This window comes from Rhinoraja longicauda, chromosome 16, assembly GCF_053455715.1.
Source record: "Rhinoraja longicauda isolate Sanriku21f chromosome 16, sRhiLon1.1, whole genome shotgun sequence".
Lineage (NCBI taxonomy): Eukaryota > Metazoa > Chordata > Chondrichthyes > Rajiformes > Arhynchobatidae > Rhinoraja > Rhinoraja longicauda.
In genome coordinates, this window is record NC_135968.1 from 15590865 (window position 1) to 15614811 (window position 23947).

Here is a 23947-nt window from a genome sequence, read left to right on the forward strand (position 1 = left end):
GGCGTTTTCCGCCTGTGGCTGAGGGAGTCCCCAGCTTAGCGCAGGTAGGGAGTGCGGCCTTTGTTCCTGGGGTTGATGGTTGACCTACCTTTCATCCCAGTGATCCCTGGGGAGCCCACGTCACCTGTGAACCAGAGAGAGAGAGAAAGAGGAGAGGGTTCAGAGCCAGGACAGCGAGTTGCCGACCCGCCCATTGCACGGGCGGGGAGGAGCGGGACGGGCCGAGTGGTCACGGGGGGGCTCCGTTTCGGTCTGGTCTGGACTGGCCCGGTCGGCCGGAAGGGGCAGTACGCGTCGAGGAACCATTGCTCACCTCTCTCTCCCTTCTCGCCCCTCACAGACCGCCCAGCATCGCCCGCAGTGCCTTTCGCTCCCTTCTCCCCGTGATCTCCTGAAATGACGGGAAACACGTGAAACATTGGCTCTGCTTCTCGCTCCCCGGCGCTGCCCGACCTGCCGACTGTCTGAGCCATTCCTACGTTTATCTCATATCTTCAGCAGCTGCAGCATTTTAGTCGTTCAAATAACTCCCTGCCCCTCCATTGGCCAGGTATTCCTGCTCCTCCATTGGTTGGTTACCCCTGAGACTAAGGTAAGGGCAGAAGGATTTAACGGGAAGCTGAGGGGTAACTTTTTTTACACAATGGGGTGATGGGTGTATAGATCGATTAATGGAGCAGCGGTAGAGTTGCTGTCTTGAGGTGCTTGCAGCGCCAGAGACCCGGGTTCGATCCCGACTACGGGTGCTGTCTGTACGGAGTCTGTACGTTCTCCCCCGTGACCTGCGTAGGTTTTCTCCGAGATCTTCGGTTTCCTCCACACTCCAAAGACGTACAGGTATGTAGGTAAATTGGCTTGGTAAATGTAAAAATTGTCCCTAGTGGGTGTAGGATTGTGTTAATATGCGGGGATCGCTGGTCAGCACGGACCCGGTGGGCTGAAGGGCCTGTTACTGCGCTGTATCTCTAAACTAAACTTAACGAGCTGCCAGAGGAGGTAGTTGAGGCAGGTACTATCAGAGTTAAAAAACATTTAGACAGGTAAATGGATAGGATAGGTTTAGAAGATATAGGCCAATCACAATCAGATCGGACTAGTGTAGATGGGGCATGTTGGTCGGCATGGGCTAGTTGGGCCAAAGGGCCTGTTTCCGTGCTGTGCGACGCTATGACAATAGACAATAGACAATAGACAATAGGTGCAGGAGTAGGCCATTCAGCCCTTCGAGCCAGCACCGCCATTCAATGCGATCATGGCTGATCACTCTCAATCAGTACCCCGTTCCTTCCTTCTCCCCATACCCCCTCACTCCGCTATCCTTAAGAGCTCTATCCAGCTCTCTCTTGAAAGCATCCAACGAACTGGCCTCCACTGCCTTCTGAGGCAGAGAATTCCACACCTTCTCCACTCTCTGACTGAAAAAGTTCTTCCTCATCTCCGTTCTAAATGGCCTACCCCTTATTCTTAAACTGTGGCCCCTTGTTCTGGACTCCCCCAACATTGGGAACATGTTTCCTGCCTCTAATGTGTCCAATCCCCTAATTATCTTATATGTTTCAATAAGATCCCCCCTCATCCTTCTAAATTCCAGTGTATACAAGCCCAATCGCTCCAGCCATTCAACATACGACAGTCCCGCCATTCCGGGAATTAACCTTGCCCATCCATTGGTCAGTTGCTCCTGTCCGCCATTGGTCTATAACTCCCTGTCCCTCCATTGGCCAATGGGTGATCATGTCATGTGATAGGAGCAGAATTAGGCCATTCGGCCCATCAAGTCTACTCCGCCATTCAATCCTGGCTGATCTGTCTCTCCCTCTTAACCGCATTCTCCTGCCTTCTCCCCATAACCTCTGACACCTGTACATTTAGATTGGGCCAACCAAATTGGTAGCAGCGCTGAGGAGATTTCCTGGAATGTATATGGGATGTTTTTTTAAACCAATATGCAGAAGAACCGACTAGAGGACAGGCCATCCTAGACTGGGTATTGTGTAATGAGGAAGGATTAGTTAGCGATCTTGTTGTGCAAAGCCCCTTGGGCAACAGTGACCATAATATGGTGGAATTCTGCATTAGGATGGAAAGAGACATAGTTAATTCAGAGACTAGCGTCCTGAACTTAAAGAAAGGAAACTTTGAAGTAGTGGGGAAGATGCTTGAGTCGATTGTTAAAGATGTTATAGCAGCGCATTTGGAAAGCAGTGACAGGATCGGTCAAAGTCAGCATGGAGTTATGAAGGGGAAATCAAGCTTGACTAATCTTCTGGACTTTTTTGAGGATGTAACAAGTAGAATGGATAAGGGAGAGCCAGTGGATGTGGTGTATCTGGACTTTCAAAAAGCCTTTGACAAGGTCCCACGCAAGAGATTAGTGGGCAAAATTAGAGCACATGGTATTGGGGGGTAGGGTATTGACATGGAGAGAGAACTGGTTGGCAGTCAGGAAGCAAAGATTAGGAATGAACGGGTTATTTTCAGAATGGCAGGCAGTGACTAGTGGGGTACCGCAAGGCTCGGTGCTGGGACCCCAGTTGTTCACAATATATATTAACGATTTAGACGAGGGAATTAAATGTGACATCTCCAAGTTTGCGGATGACACAAAGCCGGGTGGCAGTGTGAGCTGCAATGAGGATGCTGTGAGGCTGCAGGGTGACTTGGATAGGTTGGGTGAGTGGGCAGATGCATGGCAGATGCAGTATAATGTGGATAAATGTGAGGTTATCCACTTTGGTGGCAAGAACAGGAAGGCAGATTATTATCTGAATGGTGTCAGTTTAGGAATAGGGGAGGTGCAATGAGACCTGGGTGTGCTTGTACATGAGTCTTACTGAAAGTAAGCATGCAGGTACAGCACACTGGGCACAGACCCAGTGCCGACAGACAAACGCTCATCATAAATTAACCCACTCATGCCTGGGATCATTCTTGTAAACCTCCTCTGGACCCTCTCCAGAGCCAGTACATCCTCCCTCAGATATGGTGCCCAAAATTGCTCACAAAAGGCCTGACCAGCACCTTATAAAGCCTCAGCATTACATCCCTGTTTTTGCATTCTAGCCCTCTTGAAGTAAATGGCAGGTGGCTGTACCTGTGCTTCCTTTTTGTCCCTTCTGACCATCCAGTCCGGGTGTCCCGGGTTGACCTCTCGTGCCTGGGGAGGGAGATCGGTGGAGTCACAATCTGCAGCAGGAGGAGCACTCTGCAAATCTCTCCCAGACTCGCTGTCAGCGGTCATCACCACTGACCCATGGGAGGTTCACAAGCCGACCAGAGATGACAGGGAGAGGGGAGCAGGTGGCTAGATAAGGGATGGGAGAGGGGGGGGGGGGCAGGGATAGTGGGAGAGGAACAGATAGCATCCCACTCTCCTCCGACAATCGCCTGGAGGTGATGAGGGTGGGGAGTTGGGGTTGGAGGATGGGGTTGTTGTTGAGATGGCATTGGTAGAGCACATGAGGGTGGGGTGGGGGATGGAAGAGTTTGGTGGGGCTTTAGGTGAGGGTGATGGGGTGGGAGGGTTGTGAAGGTAGGGAGATGGGTTTGAGGGTGGGGAGATAGGATTGGTGGGACTGGGAAGATGGGGAGGGTGTAGAGATCGATAGGGAGGGATGGAGAGTGGGAAGGGAAGGATATTGGGAGGGTGGGGAGGTGGAATGGGGAGGGTGGGGAGATGGATAGGGAGGGTGGGGAGGTGGGATGGGAGGGATGGGGAGGGTGGGGAGGTGGGATGGGTGGGTGGGGAGATGGATAGGGAAGGTGGGGAGTGGGAAGGGAAGGATGGGGAGGTGGGATTGGAGGGATGGGGAGTGGGAAGGAGGGATGGGGAGGGTGGGGAGGTGGGATGGGAGGGTGTGGAGATGGATAGGGAGGGTGGGGAGGTGTGATGGGTGGGTGTGGAGATGGATAGGGAAGGTGGGGAGGTGGGATGGGGAGGGTGGGGAGGTGGGATGGGGAGGGTGGGGAGGTGGGATGGGGAGGGTGGGGAGGTGGGATGGGGAGGGTGGGGAGGTGGGATGGGGAGGGTGGGGAGGTGGGATGGGAGGGATGGGGAGGGGGACTTGCGGGAGAGGGAGGTCATGGGGTTGGATGGACAGGGTAGGTATTGAGATAGTTGGGGGGGTGGGGGGGTGGGGTAAATATCAGCACGGATGGAGTGACCATGTCCTGGAGCCTCCTTGCTGTGACCAGGGATGGGGTGAACCAGAGGGGGCCATGGGAAGAACGAGCCGCTGCCATGTGATCATCTTACCTTCCAATCCGCGGAATCCGGGATCACCTGTGGACCAAACAGCCAGAGGTTAGAGAACGGCAGCTCAGAGCAGGGGGAGAGAACGGCAGCTCAGAGCAGGGGGAGAGAACGGCAGCTCAGAGCAGGGGGAGAGAACGGCAGCTCAGAGCAGGGGGAGAGAACAGAGGCACAGAGCAGGGGGAGAGAACAGAGGCACAGAGCAGGGGGGAGAGAACGGAGGCACAGAGCAGGGGGAGAGAACAGAGGCACAGAGCAGGGGGAGAGAACGGAGGCACAGAGCAGGGGGAGAGAACGGAGGCACAGAGCAGGGGGAGAGAACGGAGGCACAGAGCAGGGGGAGAGAACGGAGGCACAGAGCAAATGGAGAGAACGGAGGCACAGAGCAGGGGGAGAGAAGGGAGGCACAGAGCAAGGGGGAGAGAAGGGAGGCACAGAGCAGGGGGAGAGAACAGAGGCACAGAGCAAATGGAGAGAACGGAGGCACAGAGCAAATGGAGAGAACGGAGGCACAGAGCAAATGGAGAGAACGGAGGCACAGAGCAAATGGAGAGAACGGAGGCACAGAGCAGGGGGAGAGAACGGAGGCACAGAGCAGGGGGGAGAGAATGGAGGCACAGAGCAAATGGAGAGAACGGAGGCACAGAGCAAGGGGGAAGAGAACAGAGGCACAGAGCAGGGGGAGAGAACAGAGGCACAGAGCAGGGGGAGAGAACAGAGGCACAGAGCAGGGGGAGAGAACGGAGGCACAGAGCAAATGGAGAGAACGGAGGCACAGAGCAGAGGGAGAGAAGGGAGGCACAGAGCAGGGGGAGAGAACGGAGGCACAGAGCAAATGGAGAGAACGGAGGCACAGAGCAGGGGGAGAGAAGGGAGGCACAGAGCAAGGGGGAGAGAACAGAGGCACAGAGCAGGGGGAGAGAACAGAGGCACAGAGCAAGGGGGAGAGAACAGAGGCACAGAGCAAGGGGGAGAAATGGAGGCATAGAGCAAGGGGAGAAATAGAGCAACAGAGCAGCCAAATGATGCAGAGTGAGGGGTAGGGGGACAGAGAGGGGGGAGAGTGGAGAGAGGGGGGGTGAGAGAGGGGGAGGTGAGGGAGGGGAGAGGGGGAGGGGAGAGAGGGGGAGAGAGGGGAAGGGGGGAGAGAGGGGGAGGTGAGGGAGGGGAGAGAGGGGAGGGGAGGGGAGAGAGGGGGAGGGGGAAAGAAGGGGGAGAAAGGGGGGTGGGGAGAGAGGGGGAGGGGGAAAGGGGGGGAGGTTGAAAGTGGGGTTGGGGAGGGAGGGGAGAGAGGGAGAGATATACCCACACTCCCACTCAGAGGCAGGGAGGTACTTGAGTGGGAGCGGTAAGGAATCACATTGAGAGAGAAAGAATGTGAACGAGCGAGAGAAAGAGTGTGAGAGACAAAACAGAAGGAGAGAGATAAATGAGCAGGCGATGAGGGACGGAGGGAGAGAGTTAGGGAAAGAGAGGGTGACAGGACGGGACATTGAGACAGTGTGGGTGCCTGAGGGGACAGAGGGGGCGGCACCCTCTGTGACTCACCTTTAACCCCAGGTCCCCCTGTAATTGGCGACAGGACAGAAAGGACTCGTTAGAGCGGTCACGGCATCCCATTCCCAACCCGACCGTGGATGAAAGCAGCTGGCAAACCCCACACTCTCCATCGACCCTCCCCTCCTCCCTCCACCCTCTCCCTCCCATCACCCTCCCTCCCTCCACCCTCTCCTTCCCTCCTCCCACGCCACCCCCTCCCTCCACCCCCTCCCTCCACCCTCCACTCTCCCTCCCTACCTCCCCCCAGTCCCTCCCATGCTGCCCGCTCCCTCCCTCCCTCCCCTTCTCCCACCTCCCCCCTCCCACCCTCTCCTCCCTCCATCCATCCTCCCTCCCTATCCCCCCCACCCTCTCCCTCCCTCCCTCCCTCCCTCCCTCCCCCCCTTGGTAAGGGCAGTGGGTCGGGGGGGAAAGGGGAGTGGGGATGAAAAGGGTGTGGGGGAGGGTGGGGGTAAAGGGGTGTGGGGAGAGGGTGGGGGTAAAGGGGTGTGGGGAGAGGGTGGGGGTAAAAGGGTGTGGGGAGAGGGTGGGGTAAAAGGGTGTGGGGAGGGGGTGGGGTAAAAGGGTGTGGGGAGGGGGGTGGGAGGTAAAGGGTGGCGGTAAAGGTGTGTGGGGAGAGGGTGGGGTAAAAGGGTGTGGGGAGAGGGTGGGGGTAAAAGGGTGTGGGGAGAGGGTGGGGTAAAAGGGTGTGGGGAGGGGGTGGGGTAAAAGGGTGTGGGGAGGGGGTGGGGTAAAGGGGTGTGGGGAGAGGGTGGGGGTAAAGGTGTGTGGGGAGGGGGTGGGAGGTAAAGGGTGGCGGTAAAGGTGTGTGGGGAGAGGGTGGGGGTAAAGGGATGTGGTGGGGGTAAAGGGTGGGGGTAAAGGTGTGTGGGGAGAGGGTGGGGGTAAAGGTGTGTGGGGAGGGGGTGGAGGGGAAAGAGGGGGGAATATTTGATACTTGGTGTCAGGGCTAATCAAGCACGGCCGTGGAACCTCAGACTGTCATGGCACAGCAAGCTGCCCTTCGGCCCATCGGTTCCGTGCTAACTCTCCAACACACTCACCTTGTTCGCCTCTCACCGAATCTGCAAGGAGTGGAATCGGGAGTTAGTTCCACTCACCCCCCACGGGCCATTCCCTCAACCCACCCCCCCCCCCCCACCCCCATGGCCCATTCCTTACCCCCAGCCCCCCATTCACCACCCTCAGGCTCCATTTCCAACCCCCATATCCCACGCATCCCTCACCCCTCCAACATCACTCCCCACCCCTCACACATCATCCTCGGCTTCAACCCCATCCTCCACATCCACCCCACCCACCAACCTCAACCCCACATCCCACCCACTAACGATCCCTCTCCCACTTGCTCTTCCCACGCCTCTCCCTCTCTATAATCCCTCACTCTTCACGCCTTCCCCCACTTCTCACCCCTCTCCCTCTCTTCACCCATCTCCCTTTCTCTCTCCCTCCCCCCTCATCCCTCTCCCTCCTTTCCTCCTCCCCCCCCCCCCACCTACCCCCCCCCCCCCCCCCCCAGCACGGCAGGCCTTGCTGCCGATGTGGAGTTCCCCAGCTGACCTCGGTATTCCCGGGACTGTAGTTTGGCAGTGATCTTGTCCCAGACTCTGCTCTCGATGTCGGTGCTGGAGGAGGAGGAAGTTTCACCGAGGCGAGGGTTGGACTCCGACAGCACGTCGACCCTCCCCCGCCGGTCATGCAGCTTGGCGAAGGACGGAGTGGCCTCCAGCGCACTGACCCGCTCCCTCAGCATCCTCACCTGCTCCGCTGTAAGGGTAGGGCATGGGTCAGTCACCGCGGCCACACACACACACACACACACAATACCCCCTCCCTCCCTCCCTCCTCACTGCTGGGACCCCCAGACTGGAACTCCCAGGCTAGCATCCCCCCTCCCCCCCATCACTCCCTCCACCCTGCCAGGTTACCCCCCCACACCACCCCACCCCCCACCCCCGGGAGCCCCAGTCCGACAGATCGTCTACCCCACCCACAGGTCTCATCCTCTGCCTCCCTTCCCCACCATCATTCACCTCCCCCCCCCTTCACACCCCACCAAAACTGCCCTTGTCTCTCCCTTCCCCCCTCCCCTTTTGCTCCACCACCCCCCTCTTTCCACCCATTTCCTCCTCCTCACCCAATCCCATTCTCTCCAGTTTCCCCCTCTCCCTCCCCTCCCACCACCTCTCCCCCCCCACTGTCCCCCCCATCCTGTTGCCCCCACCACCCCGGTTTCCAATGATTTCCCCCTCCTCCCCACCCACCCCCATTTCCCTCCACTGTCACCACCCCATTCCCCTCCCCGTTTCCCCATCCCATTGCCCCGTTTCCCCCCATCCCATTGCCCCCACCACCCTCCTATCTCCCCCCATATCCTCCTCCTCCTCACCCACCCCCATTTTACCCCCCCCCCCCGTCACCATTTCCTCCTCACTTCCCCTTTCCTGGCAACCCCTTCCCACTCTCGGCAACCCATCTCCCCTCCTGTTCACCCCATCCCATTGCCCCCAACACCTGTTAGCTCCCATTTCCCATCCCCACCCACCCCCATTCCCCTCCCCCATTCCCCACATCCCCCCTGTTCCCCCATCCCATTGCCCCCACCATCTTCCTGTTTCCTGCCCCATCCCCCCCCCCCCCCCCCCGTCACTAACCCAGGGCGATGAGGCCGAAGAGCAGTCCGAGCAGCAGCAGGCTGGCCAGCAGCAGGGCCAGCAGCCACTTCCACCATGAACAGCGACAGCAGGAACACCAGGAGGGCAGGCAGTGCCCCTCGTCACCATCACCGTCATCCACAGCCCACGCCTTGTTCCGACCCACATCTGTCAACGGAGGGAAGAACATCAGAGAACAGCAGCAGGACCTCTGTCCCATCCCCACCCTCAACCCCACCCTCACCCCATCCCCACCCCCATCCGCACCCCCACCTTCACCCCCCACCCCACCCTCACCCCACCCCCACCCTCACCCACATCCCCATCCTCACCCCACCCCCATCCCCACCCCACCCCCATCCCCACCCCATCCCTCACCCCCACCCTCACCCCCACCCACATCCCCACCCACATCCCCACCACACCAGGTCCCTACCAATGGGGTCTGTTCACTCACCGGCGTACGTGGCCTTGTCTTTTTGCGCCATCTTCAAATGTCCTGGGGACGCAGGAACAGAAATCATGGAGTCACCATGGAACGGGCAAAGCATGGGAGCACTGGGACAGTGGGAGAGGGAGAACAGCCAGTGGGAGAGGGGGAGAGAGAGAGAGAGAGGACAGTGGGAGAGGGGGAGAGGACGGTGGGAGGGGGAGAGAACAGTGGGAGAGAGAGAGGCCAGTGGGAGGGGGAGAGAGAGAGAGAGGACAGTGGGAGAGGGGGAGAGGAGAGGACAGAGGGAGAGAGGACAGTGGGAGAGGGAGAGAGGACAGTGGGAGAGGGAGAGAGGAGAGGACAGAGGGAGAGAGGACAGTGGGAGAGGGGGAGAGGAGAGGACAGAGGGAGAGAGGACAGAGGGAGAGAGAACAGTGGGAGAGGGGGAGAGGATGATGGGAGAGAGAACAGTGGGAGAGGAAGGACTGTGGGAGAGGGGGAGAGGCCACTGGCTGAGGGGGAGTAAGGGCAGTGGGAGCGAAGGAGAGAGGCTAATGGGAGAGGGAGAGGGCAGAGGGATAGAAGCCAGTGAAAGAGGGGGGAGAGAAGGAGGGCAGTGGTAGAGGGTGGGAGAGATGGTGCGTGGGGAGGTCACCGAGAAAAGGTCCAAGAGTGAATGGCAGATCGAAGGTCAGGAGGAATGTGGGAGATTGCCAGAAAGAGAGGGAGAGGGATGGAGAGCTGCCAGAGGAGGTAGTTGAGGCTGGGACAATAACAACATTTAAAGGACACTTGGACAGGTACATGGAAAGGAGAGGTTTGGAGGTACACGGTCCAAACACAGGCAGATGGGACAAGTGCAGATGGGGCATCTTGGTCGAGTGGGGCTGAAGGGCCTGTCTCTGCGCTGTGTGACTCGGGTGGCGTGACACATGGCGAGGTGGAGAGAAGGGGAGGAGCGTTAGATGGATCGAGAGAAAAGGGCAGATAGAGGGAGTGATGCAGGGAAGGTCACAAAGAAACGGCAAGATGGGGAAAGGTGGAGGGAACAGTAAATGTAGAGAGTGAAGGAGGGAGTGGGTATGGCAGGGGAAGAGGAAGGGGGTTGGAAAGAAAACATAGAAAAATAGGAGTAGGCCATTGAATATGACCAGGGCTGATCATCTAAAATCAGTACCCCGTTCCTGCTTGTTCCCCCCCATAATCCCTCGATTCCTTTAGCCCGAAGAGCGAAATCTAACTCTCTCTTGCAAAGAGGAAGAGGGAAAGGCAGAGGTGAAGACAGAGAGCGGAGAGGGGAGCGTGGCAGAGTGGCGAGGGAGTGGGCACAATTCTGGCAGCCTGAACCTCTGCCCCTCATACGTTGGACGTTAGGGAAGGGAATGTCCAAGTTGGAGCCTTGCCCGTCGTTCCTGCCGCTCCCTGGACAGAGAGAGCGTTCTCGCCAGTCTCGGCCCCCCCCCCCCCCCTCCCGATCCTTACCGTGTGACTGGGCTGTGATGTCGGCCCCCTCCCTGGTGGGCACCAGCTGTTCCTTCTTCAGACCTCCATCCACCACCGAAGCTGCAAGACACACCCAGACATCAAACTGGAGCTGCTGATGACTGGACCCAACATCTGGTCGCAAGAGCGTGCTAATCAATTTTTTTTTTTAAAAACCTTTGAGGGCGGTGCAGTGATATGATCTAGTAGATTGTGATATCGCCCCTCCCAGCATAAGCAGAAGGGAGAGGACGTTGAAAGATTGGTGCACCATCGAGGCTCACCCTGACCTTCCCACCCACGAACAATCTGCCCAACATGCACCTGAAGTCCCGCAAACCCTTCTGGTCTTCAGCCAAATCCCTGGAAGACTTTTGACCCCAAGACCGAGTGGCGCAGAGCCTGGAAAGATGCCAACACCAACAACAGAGAGGTCATCACAGACCCCACAGTGAAACCACCGGGATTTGACCTCCATCGCAAGCAATGGCTAACCCTGAACAGAATCCACACCATCCATGCAAGAACAGCCCGTCACCTGCTCAAGTGGGGGATGGCAGACAGACAGCCCTGCTCGCCACTGCAGATATCCAGACCAGACCATCCCACACATCCCTCGTGCATGACTGCTCACTGGGGCTTTTCCCTGGTGGCATCAACTGCTGCTGCCCTGGCCTGGATGTCTACCCCTGACCTACAACCTTAGGCTGTGCACGCAATACGCAAGAAGAAGTGGTGTGATCTAACTGAAACTCGAGGTTTTCAGGAGACTGATAGGATGGGATGTGGAGGACAGGAGACACTGGTCCACAATCAGGGTCACCTATTTTAGACAAAGACCAGGATAATCCCCCTCCCCCCCTCCCCCCTCCAGGATCGAAAACCTCTGGGATTCAGTTCGTAGAGAGTGGCACACGCGAATCATTGCACACCTCCAGGGCTGTGAGTGATGTTGGAACGTGGAATGTGTGGGTTTGGGGAGTGGGGGGGGGGGGTGGGGGAATGGTGATGAGGGTGGGACGGGATCAATGATGACCATGTGAATGATGGGGCAGGATCGAGGGGCCGAGTGGCCTCCTCCTGTTCTCCACTGACTTACGCATGCATTCCCAAATGCCCGTTAACTCTTCCTTGTTCGCACTGCTGACAGTTCCAGGGTTACGCCATCTGGGCTCCAGCCCCTGCTCTCTGACACCCTCCACTGCCCCTGTCTCTCCCAACTCCCCTCCCCCCCACCCGCTCCAGCCCTGTCTACCCCGTTACCAGAGAAGCCGCCGGGCACGGTGGTGAAGAGCTTGCCGCTGTCCTTGGCCATGATGAGGAGCTGGGGCTCACGGGCAGCCGGACTCTTCTCCTTGTCCAGCAGCACAAAGCGGTAATCCTTGTCCAGCATCCCGTCCGAGCCCAGGGTCAACGCTGGGGGTAGAGTGATAGGGTGACTCACAGACCTGCTCACACCGGCACGCTCACACCGGCACGCTCACACCGGCACGCTCACACCGGCACGCTCACACCGACACAAACTCTGGCACGCTCACACCGGCAAGCTCACACCGGCACGCTCACACCGGCACGCTCACACCGGCACGCTCACATCGGCACGCTCACACCGGCACGCTCACACCGGCACGCTCACACCGGCACGCTCACTGACACAAACTCTGGCACGCTCACACCGGCACGCTCACACTGGCATGCCCGCACCTGCACGTTCACCAACACGCTCACACTGACACTCTCACACCAGCATGCTCACACCACCAAGCTCACAACGGCACACTCACACTGACACGCTCACACCGACACGCTCACACCAGCACGCTCACACCGACAGTCAAACTCTGGCACGTTCAAACCGACACACTCGTGTCGGCACGCTCACACCGGAACGCTCACACCGCCATGCTCACACCGCCATGCTCACACCGCCATGCTCACACCAGCACAACCACTCCGGCACGCTCACAACGACAGGCAAACTCAGGCACATTCACACCGACACGCTCACACCAGCACACTCACGCCGACACACAAACTCTGGCACATTAACACCGGCACGTTCACACGGGCATGCTCACACCGGCACACAAACTCTGCCATGTTCACACCGGTGCACACTCGCACCGACACGCTCACACTGACACGCTCACACCGGCACACTCACACCAGAGGGGTGAGAGGGGGGGGGTGATTGGCCGGGGAGGACGGGGTGCTGTTGATGGGTGTAGAACGACTAGGAGAGGGATGGTGATGGGGGATGGTGAGAGTATGGTGGGGGAGGGGTGGGGGTTGAGGGGTGGGGCTGGAGGGGTGGGGGTGGTGAGGGAGGGGTGGGGGTGGTGAGGGAGGGGTGGGGGTGGTGAGGGAGTAGTGAGGGTTTTGATGGGGGGTGGGGTGGTGAAGGAGTGGCGGGGGTGGTGACGGAGGGGTGAGGGTGGTGAGGGAGGGGTGGGGGTGGTGGTGAGAGGGCGAGGGAGCGGTGGGGTTGATGATGAGGCTGTCACTGACCTGTGGAGCTGTTGCCGCTGGTGACCACGCTGGTCGAGTTTGACACTTGGTTCTTCTGCACGCCCAGAACTGAGGCAGGACAGGGGGAGACAACGGGCAGAATGGCAACAGTCAGAGACAGGAGTTCACTGCAACTCAGTTACCGACTCGACCGGGGGTACAGTCGCTGAAGGTGTGACTCTACCCGGGGTACAGTCGCTGAAGGTGTGACTCTACCTGGGGTACAGTCCCTGAAGGTGTGAGTCTACCTGGGGTACAGTCCCTGAAGGTGTGAGTCTACCTGGGGTACAGTCGCTGAAGGTGTGAGTCTACCTGGGGTACAGTCGCTGAAGGTGTGACTCTACCCAGGGTATTGTCTTTCCACTGACTGGGTAGCACGCAACAAAAGCCTTTCGCCATGACACGTGACCATAAACAAAACTGAACTCAAACAACTCAACTCCATGTCGGTGTGACTCTACCTGGGGTACAGTCGCTGAAGGTGTGACTCTACCTGGGGTACAGTTTCTGAGGATGTGACTCTACCCAGGGGACAGTCCCACTATGCGTGATTGTACCCGGCGTACAGTCCCGCGATGGCGCGACTCTACCCAGGGTACCCAAAGACGTTGTGACTCTCCCCGCGGTATTTTGTCCCTGAGGTTGTGACTCTCCCCGTGGCTCCCCAGTGACGTTGTTCTGCGGGCTGGGGTCTCACCCTCGGAGTGGGGCACAGCTGGGTGGGAGTCACTGCCACGTGGCACCTGTGGGGTCCGTACCCCCGACCGTCCGGCAGTGCCGAGGAGTCCCACGGTCAGGCCCGGTGCCCGGTTACCGGTTAAACCAGCTGGTTAGCGGGTGATGGGGAGGGTAGCTGGCTCGTACTCACCCTGGGTGTGTGTGCCCAGCGTCTGTGCCGTTCCAGTGAGCGCGCTGGAGTTGGCCACAAGGTTGTTCTGCAGTCCTTGCACTGTGGGAGAGAGGGGGAGACAGAGGCAGAGGCAGGGTCAGTCAGGGTGACAACTCTCGACCCCATTGTATTCTATGTAGAATACAGAACAGTACAGCACAAGAACAGGCTCCTTCACCCACAATGTCTGTGCCCAACATGATGTCAAGTTAAACTAATCACATTTGCCTGCACATAATTCATATCCCTCAATTCAATAGACAATAGGTGCAAGAGTTGGCCGTTTGGCCCTTCGAGCCAGCACCGCCATTCAATGTGATCATGGCTGATCATTCATAATCAGTACCCCGTTCCTGCCTTCTCCCCATACCCCCTGACTCCGCTATCTTTAAGAGCTCTATCTAGCTCAATTCCCTGCATAATCCATGTGCCTATCTAAAAGCCTTTATGTGTATGCCTCCACCACTACCCCAGGCAGGTCGTTCCTGGCCCCCACCACTACCCCAGGCAGGTCGTTCCTGGCCTCCACCACTACCCCAGGCAGGTCGTTCCTGGCCTCCACCACTACCCCAGGCAGGTCGTTCCTGGCCTCCACCACTACCCCAGGCAGGTCGTTCCTGGCCTCCACCACTACCCCAGGCAGGTCGTTCCTGGCCCCCACCACTACCCCAGGCAGGTCGTTCCTGGCCCCCACCACCCTCTGTGTATAAAACCTGACCCGCACATCTCCTTTAAACTTTGCCCCTTTCACTTTTAAACCTATGTCCCCTAGTGCTGGACATTTCAATCTTGGGAAAAAGCTTCTGACCTCCTACCTATCCGTACCTCTCATAATTTTGTCCTTCGATCAGGTCTGGCCAATGTCAGCCAAAGGCCAAGGCAATAAAATGACTGCACTCTGACCTCTGACCTCATGAACTTTGGGGATCTTTAGAATGTGGGAGGAAACTGGAGCACCCAGAAAGTGTAGGACCAAAGGGCACAGCCTTGGAGTAAAAGGACATACCTATAGAAAGGAAATGAGGAGGAATTTCTTTAATCAGAGGGTAGTCAATCTGTGGAATTCATTCCCTTAGACGGCTGTGAAGGTCAATTCGTTGGGTAGTTTATCAGACTGATTATCACCCAAAATATCGTCTGTCCATTTATGCTGCATGACTCACTGAGTTCATCCAGCACTTTGTGCTTTGCTCAAGGTTCTGGCGTTTGCAGTTCCTTGTGTCTCCCTGAATAGATGTTAAATAACCTCACACGTAGTTGGATAGAGCACCCTGCCCTCCACAGCCTGCCCCCTTTATTTAACCCTCCCTGTGCCGGGTGCAGTTGCTGCCCTCCCTGGAGCCGGATGTGGACTGTGCGCGGGTGCACGCGGGCGGGGATGTGCCCCGTGTGGTGGCAGCGACTGACCGGTTGTGGAGGTCAGCCCCACGCTTGCTGCCGACGGGCTCGCTGCTTTGTTCTTGTGGACGGTGTGAGCTGCGGATGGAGAGAGGGGAGTCAGCGAGACCGAAACACAGCCCCTGAAACCCGCGCACGCCCACGGCCCACACATCCACCCGGAGACGGTCCCTGTGTCCCGGCACGGGGAGTGGGGAGCACAGATGGTGGACGGTGGGGGAGTGGGGATGGTGGGGGAGTGGGGACGGTGGGGGAGTACAGACGGTGGGGGAGTGGAGAGCACGGATGGTGGGGGAGTGGGGACGGTGGGGGAGTGGGGACGGTGGGGGAGTGGAGAGCACGGATGGTGGGGGAGTGGGGACGGTGGGGGTGTGGAGAGCACGGACGGTGGGGGAGTGGGGACGGTGGGGGTGTGGGGACGGTGGGGGAGTGGGGACGGTGGGGGAGTGGGGACGGTGGGGGAGTACGGACATTGGGCGCGGAGAACGGGGTGCGCTCAATTGTAATCGTGTATTGTCTTTCTGCTGACTGGCTAGCACGTAGCAAAAGCTTTTCACTGTACCTCGCTCGGTACATGTGACAATAAACTCAACTGAAAGTGAAGAGGGGGGGCTGGGGACGGGGTGCGGAGCAGAGGCTGACCATCAGTCACCCGCGGTGCTGCTGAGGTGAGGCCCATGCTCACCTGACACAGATGTGGATCCAGTTGTGCCGGACATCTGCATGCCCGTGGTGGTCAGGTTGTTGCGATACTCCCGCAGTCCCACGCTGCAGCTGCTCGGCGGCACCGTGGACGTCCAGTTAAAGGTGGACATGGCAGGATCCAGGAGAGTAGTGTCGTATCGGCCTGACGCTGGCAGGGAGCAGAGGGAGAGGGGTTACTTGTGCTGATGGTGAGGGCAGAGGCAGGAGTAGCATCACAGGGGCAGGAGGGGGAGGAGAAACAGACAGGAGGTGGTTATTCAGCCCATCAAAGGCTGTCCTGTCACGTTCCCTGATGTTGAGAGATGCTCCCTGGGATTGAGGGACGCTCCCTGAGGTTGAGAGATGCTCCCTGGGGTTGAGGGACGCTCCCTGGGGTTGAGGGACGCTCCCTGAGGTTTGTGGACGTTCCCTGAGGTTGAGGTATGCTCCCTGGGGTTGAGAGATGCTCCCTGAGATTGGGGGATGCTCCCCGAGGTTGAGAGACGCTCCCTGAGGTTGGGGGATGCTTCCTGAGGTTGGAGGATGCTCCCTGAGGTTGAGAGACACTCCCTGAGGTTGGAGGATGCTCCCTGAGGTTGAGAGACACTCCCTGAGGTTGGAGGATGCTCCCTGAGGTTGGAGGATGCTCCCTGAGGTTGGAGGATGCTCCCTGAGGTTGGGGGATGCTCCCTGAGGTTGAGAGACGCTCCCTGAGGTTGGAGGATGCTCCCTGAGGTTGAGAGACACTCCCTGAGGTTGGAGGATGCTCCCTGAGGTTGGAGGATGCTCCCTGAGGTTGGAGGATGCTCCCTGAGGTTGGAGGATGCTCCCTGAGGTTGAGAGACACTCCCTGAGGTTGGAGGATGCTCCCTGAGGTTGGAGGATGCTCCCTGAGGCTGAGAGACGCTCCTTGAGGTTGGGGGATGCTCCCTGAGGTTGAGAGACGCTCCCTGGGGTTGAGAGACGCTCCCTGAGGTTGGGGGATGCTCCCTGAGGTTGGGGGATGCTCCCTGAGGTTGGGGGATGCTCCCTGAGGTTGGGGGACGCTCCCTGAGGTTGGAGGATGCTCCCTGAGGTTGAGAGACGCTCCTTGAGGTTGGGGGATGCTCCCTGAGGTTGAGAGACGCTCCCTGGGGTTGAGAGACGCTCCCTGAGGTTGGGGGATGCTCCTTGAGGTTGGGGGATGCTCCCTGAGGTTGGGGGACGCTCCCTGAGGTTGGAGGATGCTCCCTGAGGTTGAGAGACGCTCCCTGAGGTTGGAGGATGCGCCCTGAGGTTGAGAGATGCTCCCTGAGGTTGGAGGATGCTCCCTGAGGTTGAGAGACGCTCCCTGAGGTTGAGAGACGCTCCTTGAGGTTGGGGGATGCTCCCTGAGGTTGGGGGACGCTCCCTGAGGTTGAGAGACGCTCCCTGGTTGAGGGTTGCTCTCTGAGGTTGGGGGATGCTCCCTGAGGTTGGGGGATGCTCCCTGAGGTTGGAGAGACGCTCCCTGGTTGAGGGCTGCTCTCTGAGGTTGGGGGATGCTCCCTGAGGTTGGAGGATGCTCCCTGAGGTTGAGAGACGCTCCCTGGTTGAGGGCTGCTCTCTGAGGTTGGGGGATGCTCCCTGAGGTTGAGAGATGCTCCCTGAGGTTGGGGGACGCTCCCTTACCTGACTGAGTGTTAGCACTCACGATCTTCGTCTCCATCATGGCTTTCTTGGGGTAGGGCAGGGTGTTGGGAGCCGAGCGCGGAGGGCTGGTGCTGGCGGATCGGCTCCCCTTCAGCAACCTCTTCACGTCCTCCAGCTCTGTCCCTGAGCAGAGCAGGGGAAGGAGAATCAACGCATAGAAACATAGAAACATAGGTGCAGGAGTAGGCCATTCAGCCCTTCGAGCCAGCACCGCCATTCAATATGATCATGGCTGATCATCCAGCTCAGTATCCCGTACCTGCCTTCTCTCAATGCCCCCTGATCCCTTTAGCCACAAGGGGCACATCTAACTCCCTCTTAAATATAGCCAATGAACTGGCCTCAACTACCTTCTGTGGCAGAGAATTCCACAGACTCACCACTCTCTGTGTGAAAAAAAACTTTCTCATCTCGGTCCTAAAAGACTTCCCCCCTTATCCTTACACTGTGACCCCTTGTTCTGGACTTCCCCAACATCGGGAACAATCTTCCTGCATCTAGCCTGTCCAACCCCTTAAGAATTTTGTAAGTTTCTATAAGATCCCCCCCTCAATCCCCACCCAACGCAGGTAGACAGCGGCGAAGAAGGTGCTCAGTACGTTTGCCTTCATCGGTCGGGCCATGGAGTTGAAGAGTCAGGAAGTCTTGTTGCAGCTATATAGGGCTTTGAATTTGAAACATGCAACTTTACATGCAGTTCTGGTTGCCTCGTTAGAGAAAGGGTGCGGAGGCTTTGGCGAGGGTGCAGAGGAATTGGACCAAAATGACGCCCCCCAGATTAGGAAGCATTAGCTACAGGGATATGTTGGACAGACAGGTCGTTTTCTCTGGAATGCCAGAGGTTACAGGAATGTACAGAAGTGTATAAAATTATGAGAGGCATGGACAGGGTAGATAGTCAGAACCATGTTGCCAGGGTGAAAATGTCAAAGACTAGAGGTGGTAGCTTTAAGGTGGGAGGAGCAAAGTTTAAAGGAGATGTGAGAGGCAAGATTCAGATACAGAGGGTGGTGGGTGCCAGGGGTGGTGGGTGCCAGGGGTGGTGGGTGCCAGGGGTGGTGGGTGCCAGGGGTGGTGGGTGCCAGGGGTGGTGGGTGCCAGGGGCGGTGGTTGCCAGGGGCGGTGGGTGCCAGGGGCGGTGGGTGCCAGGGGCGGTGGGTGCCAGGGGCGGTGGGTGCCAGGGGCGGTGGGTGCCAGGGGCGGTGGGTGCCAGGGGTGGTGGGTGCCAGGGGTGGTGGTTGCCAGGGGTGGTGGGTGCCAGGGGTGGTGGGTGCCAGGGGTGGTGGTTGCCAGGGGTGGTGGGTGCCAGGGGTGGTGGGTGCCTGGGGTAGTGGCGGAGGTAGATACAATAGCGGTGTTTAAGAGACTTTTGGACAGGCACGTGGATATGCAGGGAATGGATCACATGCAGGCGGAGGAGACTCGTTGAACTTGGCATCACGTTGGGCACAGACATTGTGGGCCGAAGGGCCTGTTCCTGTTCAGATACAGGGGCATCCTTGAGTGTGACACCAGAGGTGTGGAAGCCAGAAATGGTGCGAACACCGGGATCTGAGGACACCTCTGTGTAGGAACACTGGATCCACAGGAGGAAGAGGCCACTGTCCCGTCACCCAGAAGGGGGAACATCTTCACCAGGATCAGCACCTGCCACGGGACCTCACTTCACCTCACAATGCAATCCCCTCTCCCAACATCCCGTCCAATCTGTCTGAACAGCTCCTCCACACTTCCCTTTCGTCCATCTTTCCGATCCCTTCACTTACCCTCCCGCCTTCCCCCTTCCCGGTGCTCTCCTCCACTATCCCCCTCTCCTCCACTCTTCCCCCCACTCTCCCTCCCCCTCATTCTCATCCTCCCTGCACTCTCCTCCATTCTCTCCTCACTCTCATTCTCACTCTCTGTAACGTTCTCTCCCCCTCTCCCTTCTCCTGGGTCTGCAGTTTGTCAGGGGAGTCTGTTCCCCCCCTCCCCGGGGTCTGTCGGGGTCATCGCCCCTCCCCCCATGTTCAGTCGGGTGTTTTGCCACTCCCCAGGGGTCAGTCGAGGTCATCGCCCCTCCCCCTGAGTCAGTCGGGGTGTTTTGCCCCTCCCCCGGGGTCATCGCCCCTCCCCCTGAGTCAGTCGGGGTCATCGCCCCTCCCCAGGGGTCAGTTGTTGGTCATCGCCCCTCCCCAGGGGTCAGTCGGGGGGTCATTGCCCCTCCCCGGGGGTCAGTTGTTGGTCATCGCCCCTCCCCAGGGGTCAGTCGGGGGGGTCATCGCCCCTCCCCAGGGGTCAGTTGTGGGTCATCGCCCCTCCCCGATGTTCAGTCGGGGTCAGTCGGGGGCATCGCCCCTCCCCAGGGGTCAGTCGGGGGGGGGGGGCAGCGAAGTGCCGGTCACTTACAGCGTCCATTGGGTGATGCACTCTGCAGTCGAGCCCGGATCGCACTCTCTGCAACACAAAGGGTCCCGTCAGACGGCGACTCAGGACGGAGGGGGAGGTCGGGGAACACCTCCGGCCCAGTCAAGAGACCACCCCTAAACCCCCCCCCCCCCCCACCCCGACAATGCAACGCGCTGGGTCCAGACCGATCGGTGCACAGACCGTGGTACGCGGGACACCCTCAGACCGGGGCATGGCGCTGACAGTCTGTGCTGGACAGTGGTGGGGGGGGGGGGGAGGTCACCAGACAGCCAAGGTTCACCAGACAGCCGGGCGTTAAGGTGGGGTCACCAGACAACCGGGGGCCACGGGAGGGGTCACCAGACAGCTGGGAGCCTGCGGAGGTCACCAGATGGCCGGGGGTCAGGGATGGGGTCACCAGGCAGCCGAGGACCAGGGTCGAAGGGCTGGGGGTCTGTGGGATGGCAGAGGGGAAGGCAGAGTGCAGAACCCCAGGGCTAGTCACGGGGCTGCACAGCACGATCCCACGGCAGTATACCAGGAGGGCACCCCTGGCTCTGTCCACACGGACAGTATAATCCTTCAACAGCCGGCCCCTGCAACACCCTCCCACCCCCCTCCATCCAGTCGGTAGCAGCACTCCCCTGCACTGGAAGAGTGCTGCCTGCATCAGGAGAGAGTTAGATTTAGCTCTTAGGGCTGAAGGAATCGGGATATGGGGAAACAGCAGGAATGGGGTACTGATTTTAGATGATCAACCATGATCATATTGAACGGCGGTGCTGGCTCAAAGGGCCGAATGGCCTACTCCTGCACCTATTTCCTATGTTTTTATGACATACAAGGGGGTGTCTGCAGTGATGGCATGTACTGGGCTTCAAGCCGACAGGCGAGAGAATTGACCAGATGCCAGTAGGGGAAGGTTACACCAGCGATACGATCTCGCGGCTTCAACCCTTCGTTGTGGTCAACTTCATCGTGCCCTGTGGGCATTCGGCACTGCAAACGCTGAGCAACAGGCTTGGCAAGGCCATTCCCTGATGGCAATACTGTACCTCGACCCTGACTCCTCCCTCTCGTGTTTGAGCTGCCTGAGAAAATAAGACCAACAAGACGGTGGTCAGTATCCACAACAGACCAGAGTACGCAGAGATACAGATACTCCCCCCTACACCGTCCCATCACACACTGCCCGGGGTCAGACACAGAGTGAAGCTCCCCCCTACACCGTCCCATCACACACTGCCCGGGGTCAGTCAGAGTGAAGCTCCCTCTACACCGTCCCATCACACACTCCTGGGACATGGACAGTGCAATAGATGTAACGTACAGCTCCGCACGACTGACCGGGTGTGTGCTGAGAGATGTTTCCCCCAGTGGGGGGTGGGAGGTATATGGCATTGTTTCAGAGCAAGGAGTTACCCCTTCGCAGATGGAGAGATCTCCACCCTCAGAGGTGTTGATCCTCTCCCCCCTCTCCCGCTCTCCCTCCCCTCTACTGCTCTCTCCCCTCTCCCCCTTCTCCTGCTCTCTCCTCTGCCCCAATTCTCCGGTGCCCCAGTGTTGGACTGTGGGTGACTGAATTTCGTCCAATATTGGATGACAAATAAAGCTATCTTGTATCTTGTATCTTGTATCTTGTTGTGGTGGGGGTCACTGATGGGAGATGGGGGTGAGGATCGATGTATGGGGCTGGAGAGTGTGGGGAAGAGGCACCAGCTCCAGCTCCAGGTGGCCAGCCTGCCTTGCTGAGCCCCCTTCCTCTGGAGGGGTTGGGGGTCTCTCCCAGGGCAGCTGGCACGGGCCCCGTGTGGGAGGGTGGGCATAGGGGGGGGCGGTCAGTCTCAGGTGGTGCAGATAACATTGAAGCTTGACGTCCTTACTGAATTCTTTCCGGGAGAGTTCAGGCGAAGAATTCCCACTGGAGCTTCCTGTAAAACAAAAATCCGTTCAGTAAAGTGTTCATAGCCTTGGAGATACTCCCAACCCTCCAGCGCTCTCTCTCTCTCTCTCTCTCTCTCTCTCTCTCTCTCTCTCTCTCTCTCTCTCTCTCTCTCTCTCTCTCTCTCTCTCTCTCTCTCTCTCTCTCTCTCTCTCTCTCTCTTCTCTCTTTCTCTACATCTCTACCGCACTCTTTTATTCTCTTTTTCACTCTCTCTCTCACTCACTTTCCACACTCTCCCTCCCTATCTCCCCATCCCTCTCTCTGTATCTTCTCTCTCCCTCCCATCCTCTACCACTCCTTCCATTCTCCCTCCCTCTCCATCTCTCTCTCTCTCTCCCCATCTCTCTCTCTCTCCCTCACCCCCCCATCTCTCTCTCTCTCCACTCTCTCCTTGCCCCCTACTCCTCTCCCATTCCCTCACTCCTCCCTACTCCATCCTTCTCCTCCCTCCTCCTCCCTCCTCCTCCTCCCTCCTCCTCCTGCCTCAGTCCCCATCCCTGCACCTTATCCCCTCCCCCCCCCCCCCTCCCTCCAACCCTTGACAAACCCTCGTATCCGGCATTCCGGCCAACACCATTTTTCCGATCCAGCGTGGTGTCCGGTGAGTCTGAGAATGATGAGCTGGGGAATCGAGTCTTGGAATATCCGCTGGAGGGGCCGCGTCCAGCTGTGGAACATCAGGTCTGGGTCAGTGCGGAGCCCCCACCGACCCCCCAACCCCACCCCCAGCTAGTCTGGATCTCTCCCCTCTCCCGCCTCTCCCCTCTCCCGCCTCTCCCATTCTCCCCCCTCTCTCCTCTCCTGCTCTCTCCCCCTTCTCCTGCTCTCCCCCCTCTCTCCTCTCCCGCTCTCTCTCTCCTCTCTCCCCTCTCCTGCTCTCTCCCCTCTCCTGCTCTCTCTCCTCTTCTGGTCTCTCCCCTCTCACTCACTCTCTTCTTCACTTTATCCTCCCTCTCTCTCCCCCCTCTCCCCTCCTCTCTAACTTCACTCATCTCTCTCCCGCAGACCCAGTGTACTCACTTGCGATGAGGTAGCTATTGGACGATCCGATGATATCCCCCCCGTACCCCTGGCCCAGTTCTCCGGGATGAGGAACTGGAAGAGTAGCCGGCTCCTGTGGGAATCACACGGAGGATGTCAGTGATCCGTTCTCTGGGGTGCGGTCAGCACTGGGGGTGGGGGTGGGGGGGGGGGAAGCCTGCGATTATTGCCTCTCCCAACCTGTGAGCTGCCGGCCGGAACTACAGCTGGAGATACCAGGACCGGTCCTAATGAGGAGGAAGGATCGGCCACATATTTCCAGGCAGGGTGGTGAGGACACGGCATTTCAGGAAAGACGTGGAGGTTTCCGAGAGGATGCAACAAGGATTTTCTGGAATGGTTCCGGGCATGAGGGACCTTAGTCGTGTGGAAGGACTGGAGACCCTGAGACTGATCTCCTTGGAAGAGAGAAGGGATCGTGGGAGAGGGCTTCGAGGATGTGCTCAGGTGGGATTGGGCAAGAATCAGGCAAGGAAATAACTCACAGGGAAGCAGCGGAGAATGTCAGCGGGTGGAACACTCCACGGAGAGCCAGGATAGACCTGCTGGAGCGTGGATGAGCCAGGATAGACCTGCTGGAGCATGGATGAGCCAGGATAGACCTGCTGGAGCGTGGATGAGCCAGGATAGACCTGCTGGAGCGTGGATGAGCCAGGATAGACCTGCTGGAGCGTGGATGAGCCAGGATAGACCTGCTGGAGCGTGGATGAGCCAGGATAGACCTGCTGGAGCGTGGATGAGCCAGGATAGACCTGCTGGAGCGTGGATGAGCCAGGATAGACCTGCTGGAGCGTGGATGAGCCAGGATAGACCTGCTGGAGCGTGGATGAGCCAGGATAGACCTGCTGGAGCGTGGATGAGCAGGATAGACCTGCTGGAGCGTGGATGAGCAGGATAGACTGCTGGAGCGTGGATGAGCCAGGATAGACCTGCTGGAGCGTGGATGAGCCAGGATAGACCTGCTGGAGCGTGGATGAGCCAGGATAGACCTGCTGGAGCGTGGATGAGCCAGGATAGACCTGCTGGAGCGTGGATGAGCCAG

General features: G+C 58.5%; 1 protein-coding gene across 1 annotated transcript; it reads right to left on the reverse strand.

Annotated features, from left to right (window-relative positions):
- Nucleotides 1–35: 35 nt before the first annotated feature.
- col17a1a (collagen, type XVII, alpha 1a) lies at nucleotides 36–23190 on the reverse strand. The gene is made up of 22 exons (XM_078413188.1): nucleotides 23086–23190; nucleotides 22885–22978; nucleotides 22412–22531; nucleotides 21803–21850; nucleotides 20975–21010; nucleotides 19920–19967; nucleotides 17511–17654; nucleotides 15862–16029; nucleotides 15186–15254; nucleotides 13758–13838; nucleotides 12890–12958; nucleotides 11645–11797; nucleotides 10382–10462; nucleotides 8924–8965; nucleotides 8467–8634; nucleotides 7373–7579; nucleotides 6856–6876; nucleotides 5801–5818; nucleotides 4256–4282; nucleotides 3095–3157; nucleotides 314–391; nucleotides 36–124 (listed from the first exon to the last, which is right to left on the reverse strand). The coding sequence occupies exons 1-22, from the start codon at nucleotides 23188–23190 to the stop codon at nucleotides 36–38; spliced, it is 1929 nt and encodes a 642-aa protein (XP_078269314.1).
- Nucleotides 23191–23947: the final 757 nt, after the last annotated feature.

Bases quoted from the DNA above. Each gene is read 5' to 3' on its own strand.
- col17a1a (XM_078413188.1), bottom strand. From the start codon at position 23,190: ATGCCGTGTCCTCACCACCCTGCCTGGAAATATGTGGCCGATCCTTCC. The intron at 12,959-13,757 runs GTGAGTACGAGC...GTCCTGCCTCAG, and splicing joins GCTGGGCACACACACCCAGG to TTCTGGGCGTGCAGAAGAAC. The intron at 3,158-4,255 runs GTAAGATGATCA...CTCCCTCCCCAG, and splicing joins CGGATTCCGCGGATTGGAAG to GCACGAGAGGTCAACCCGGG.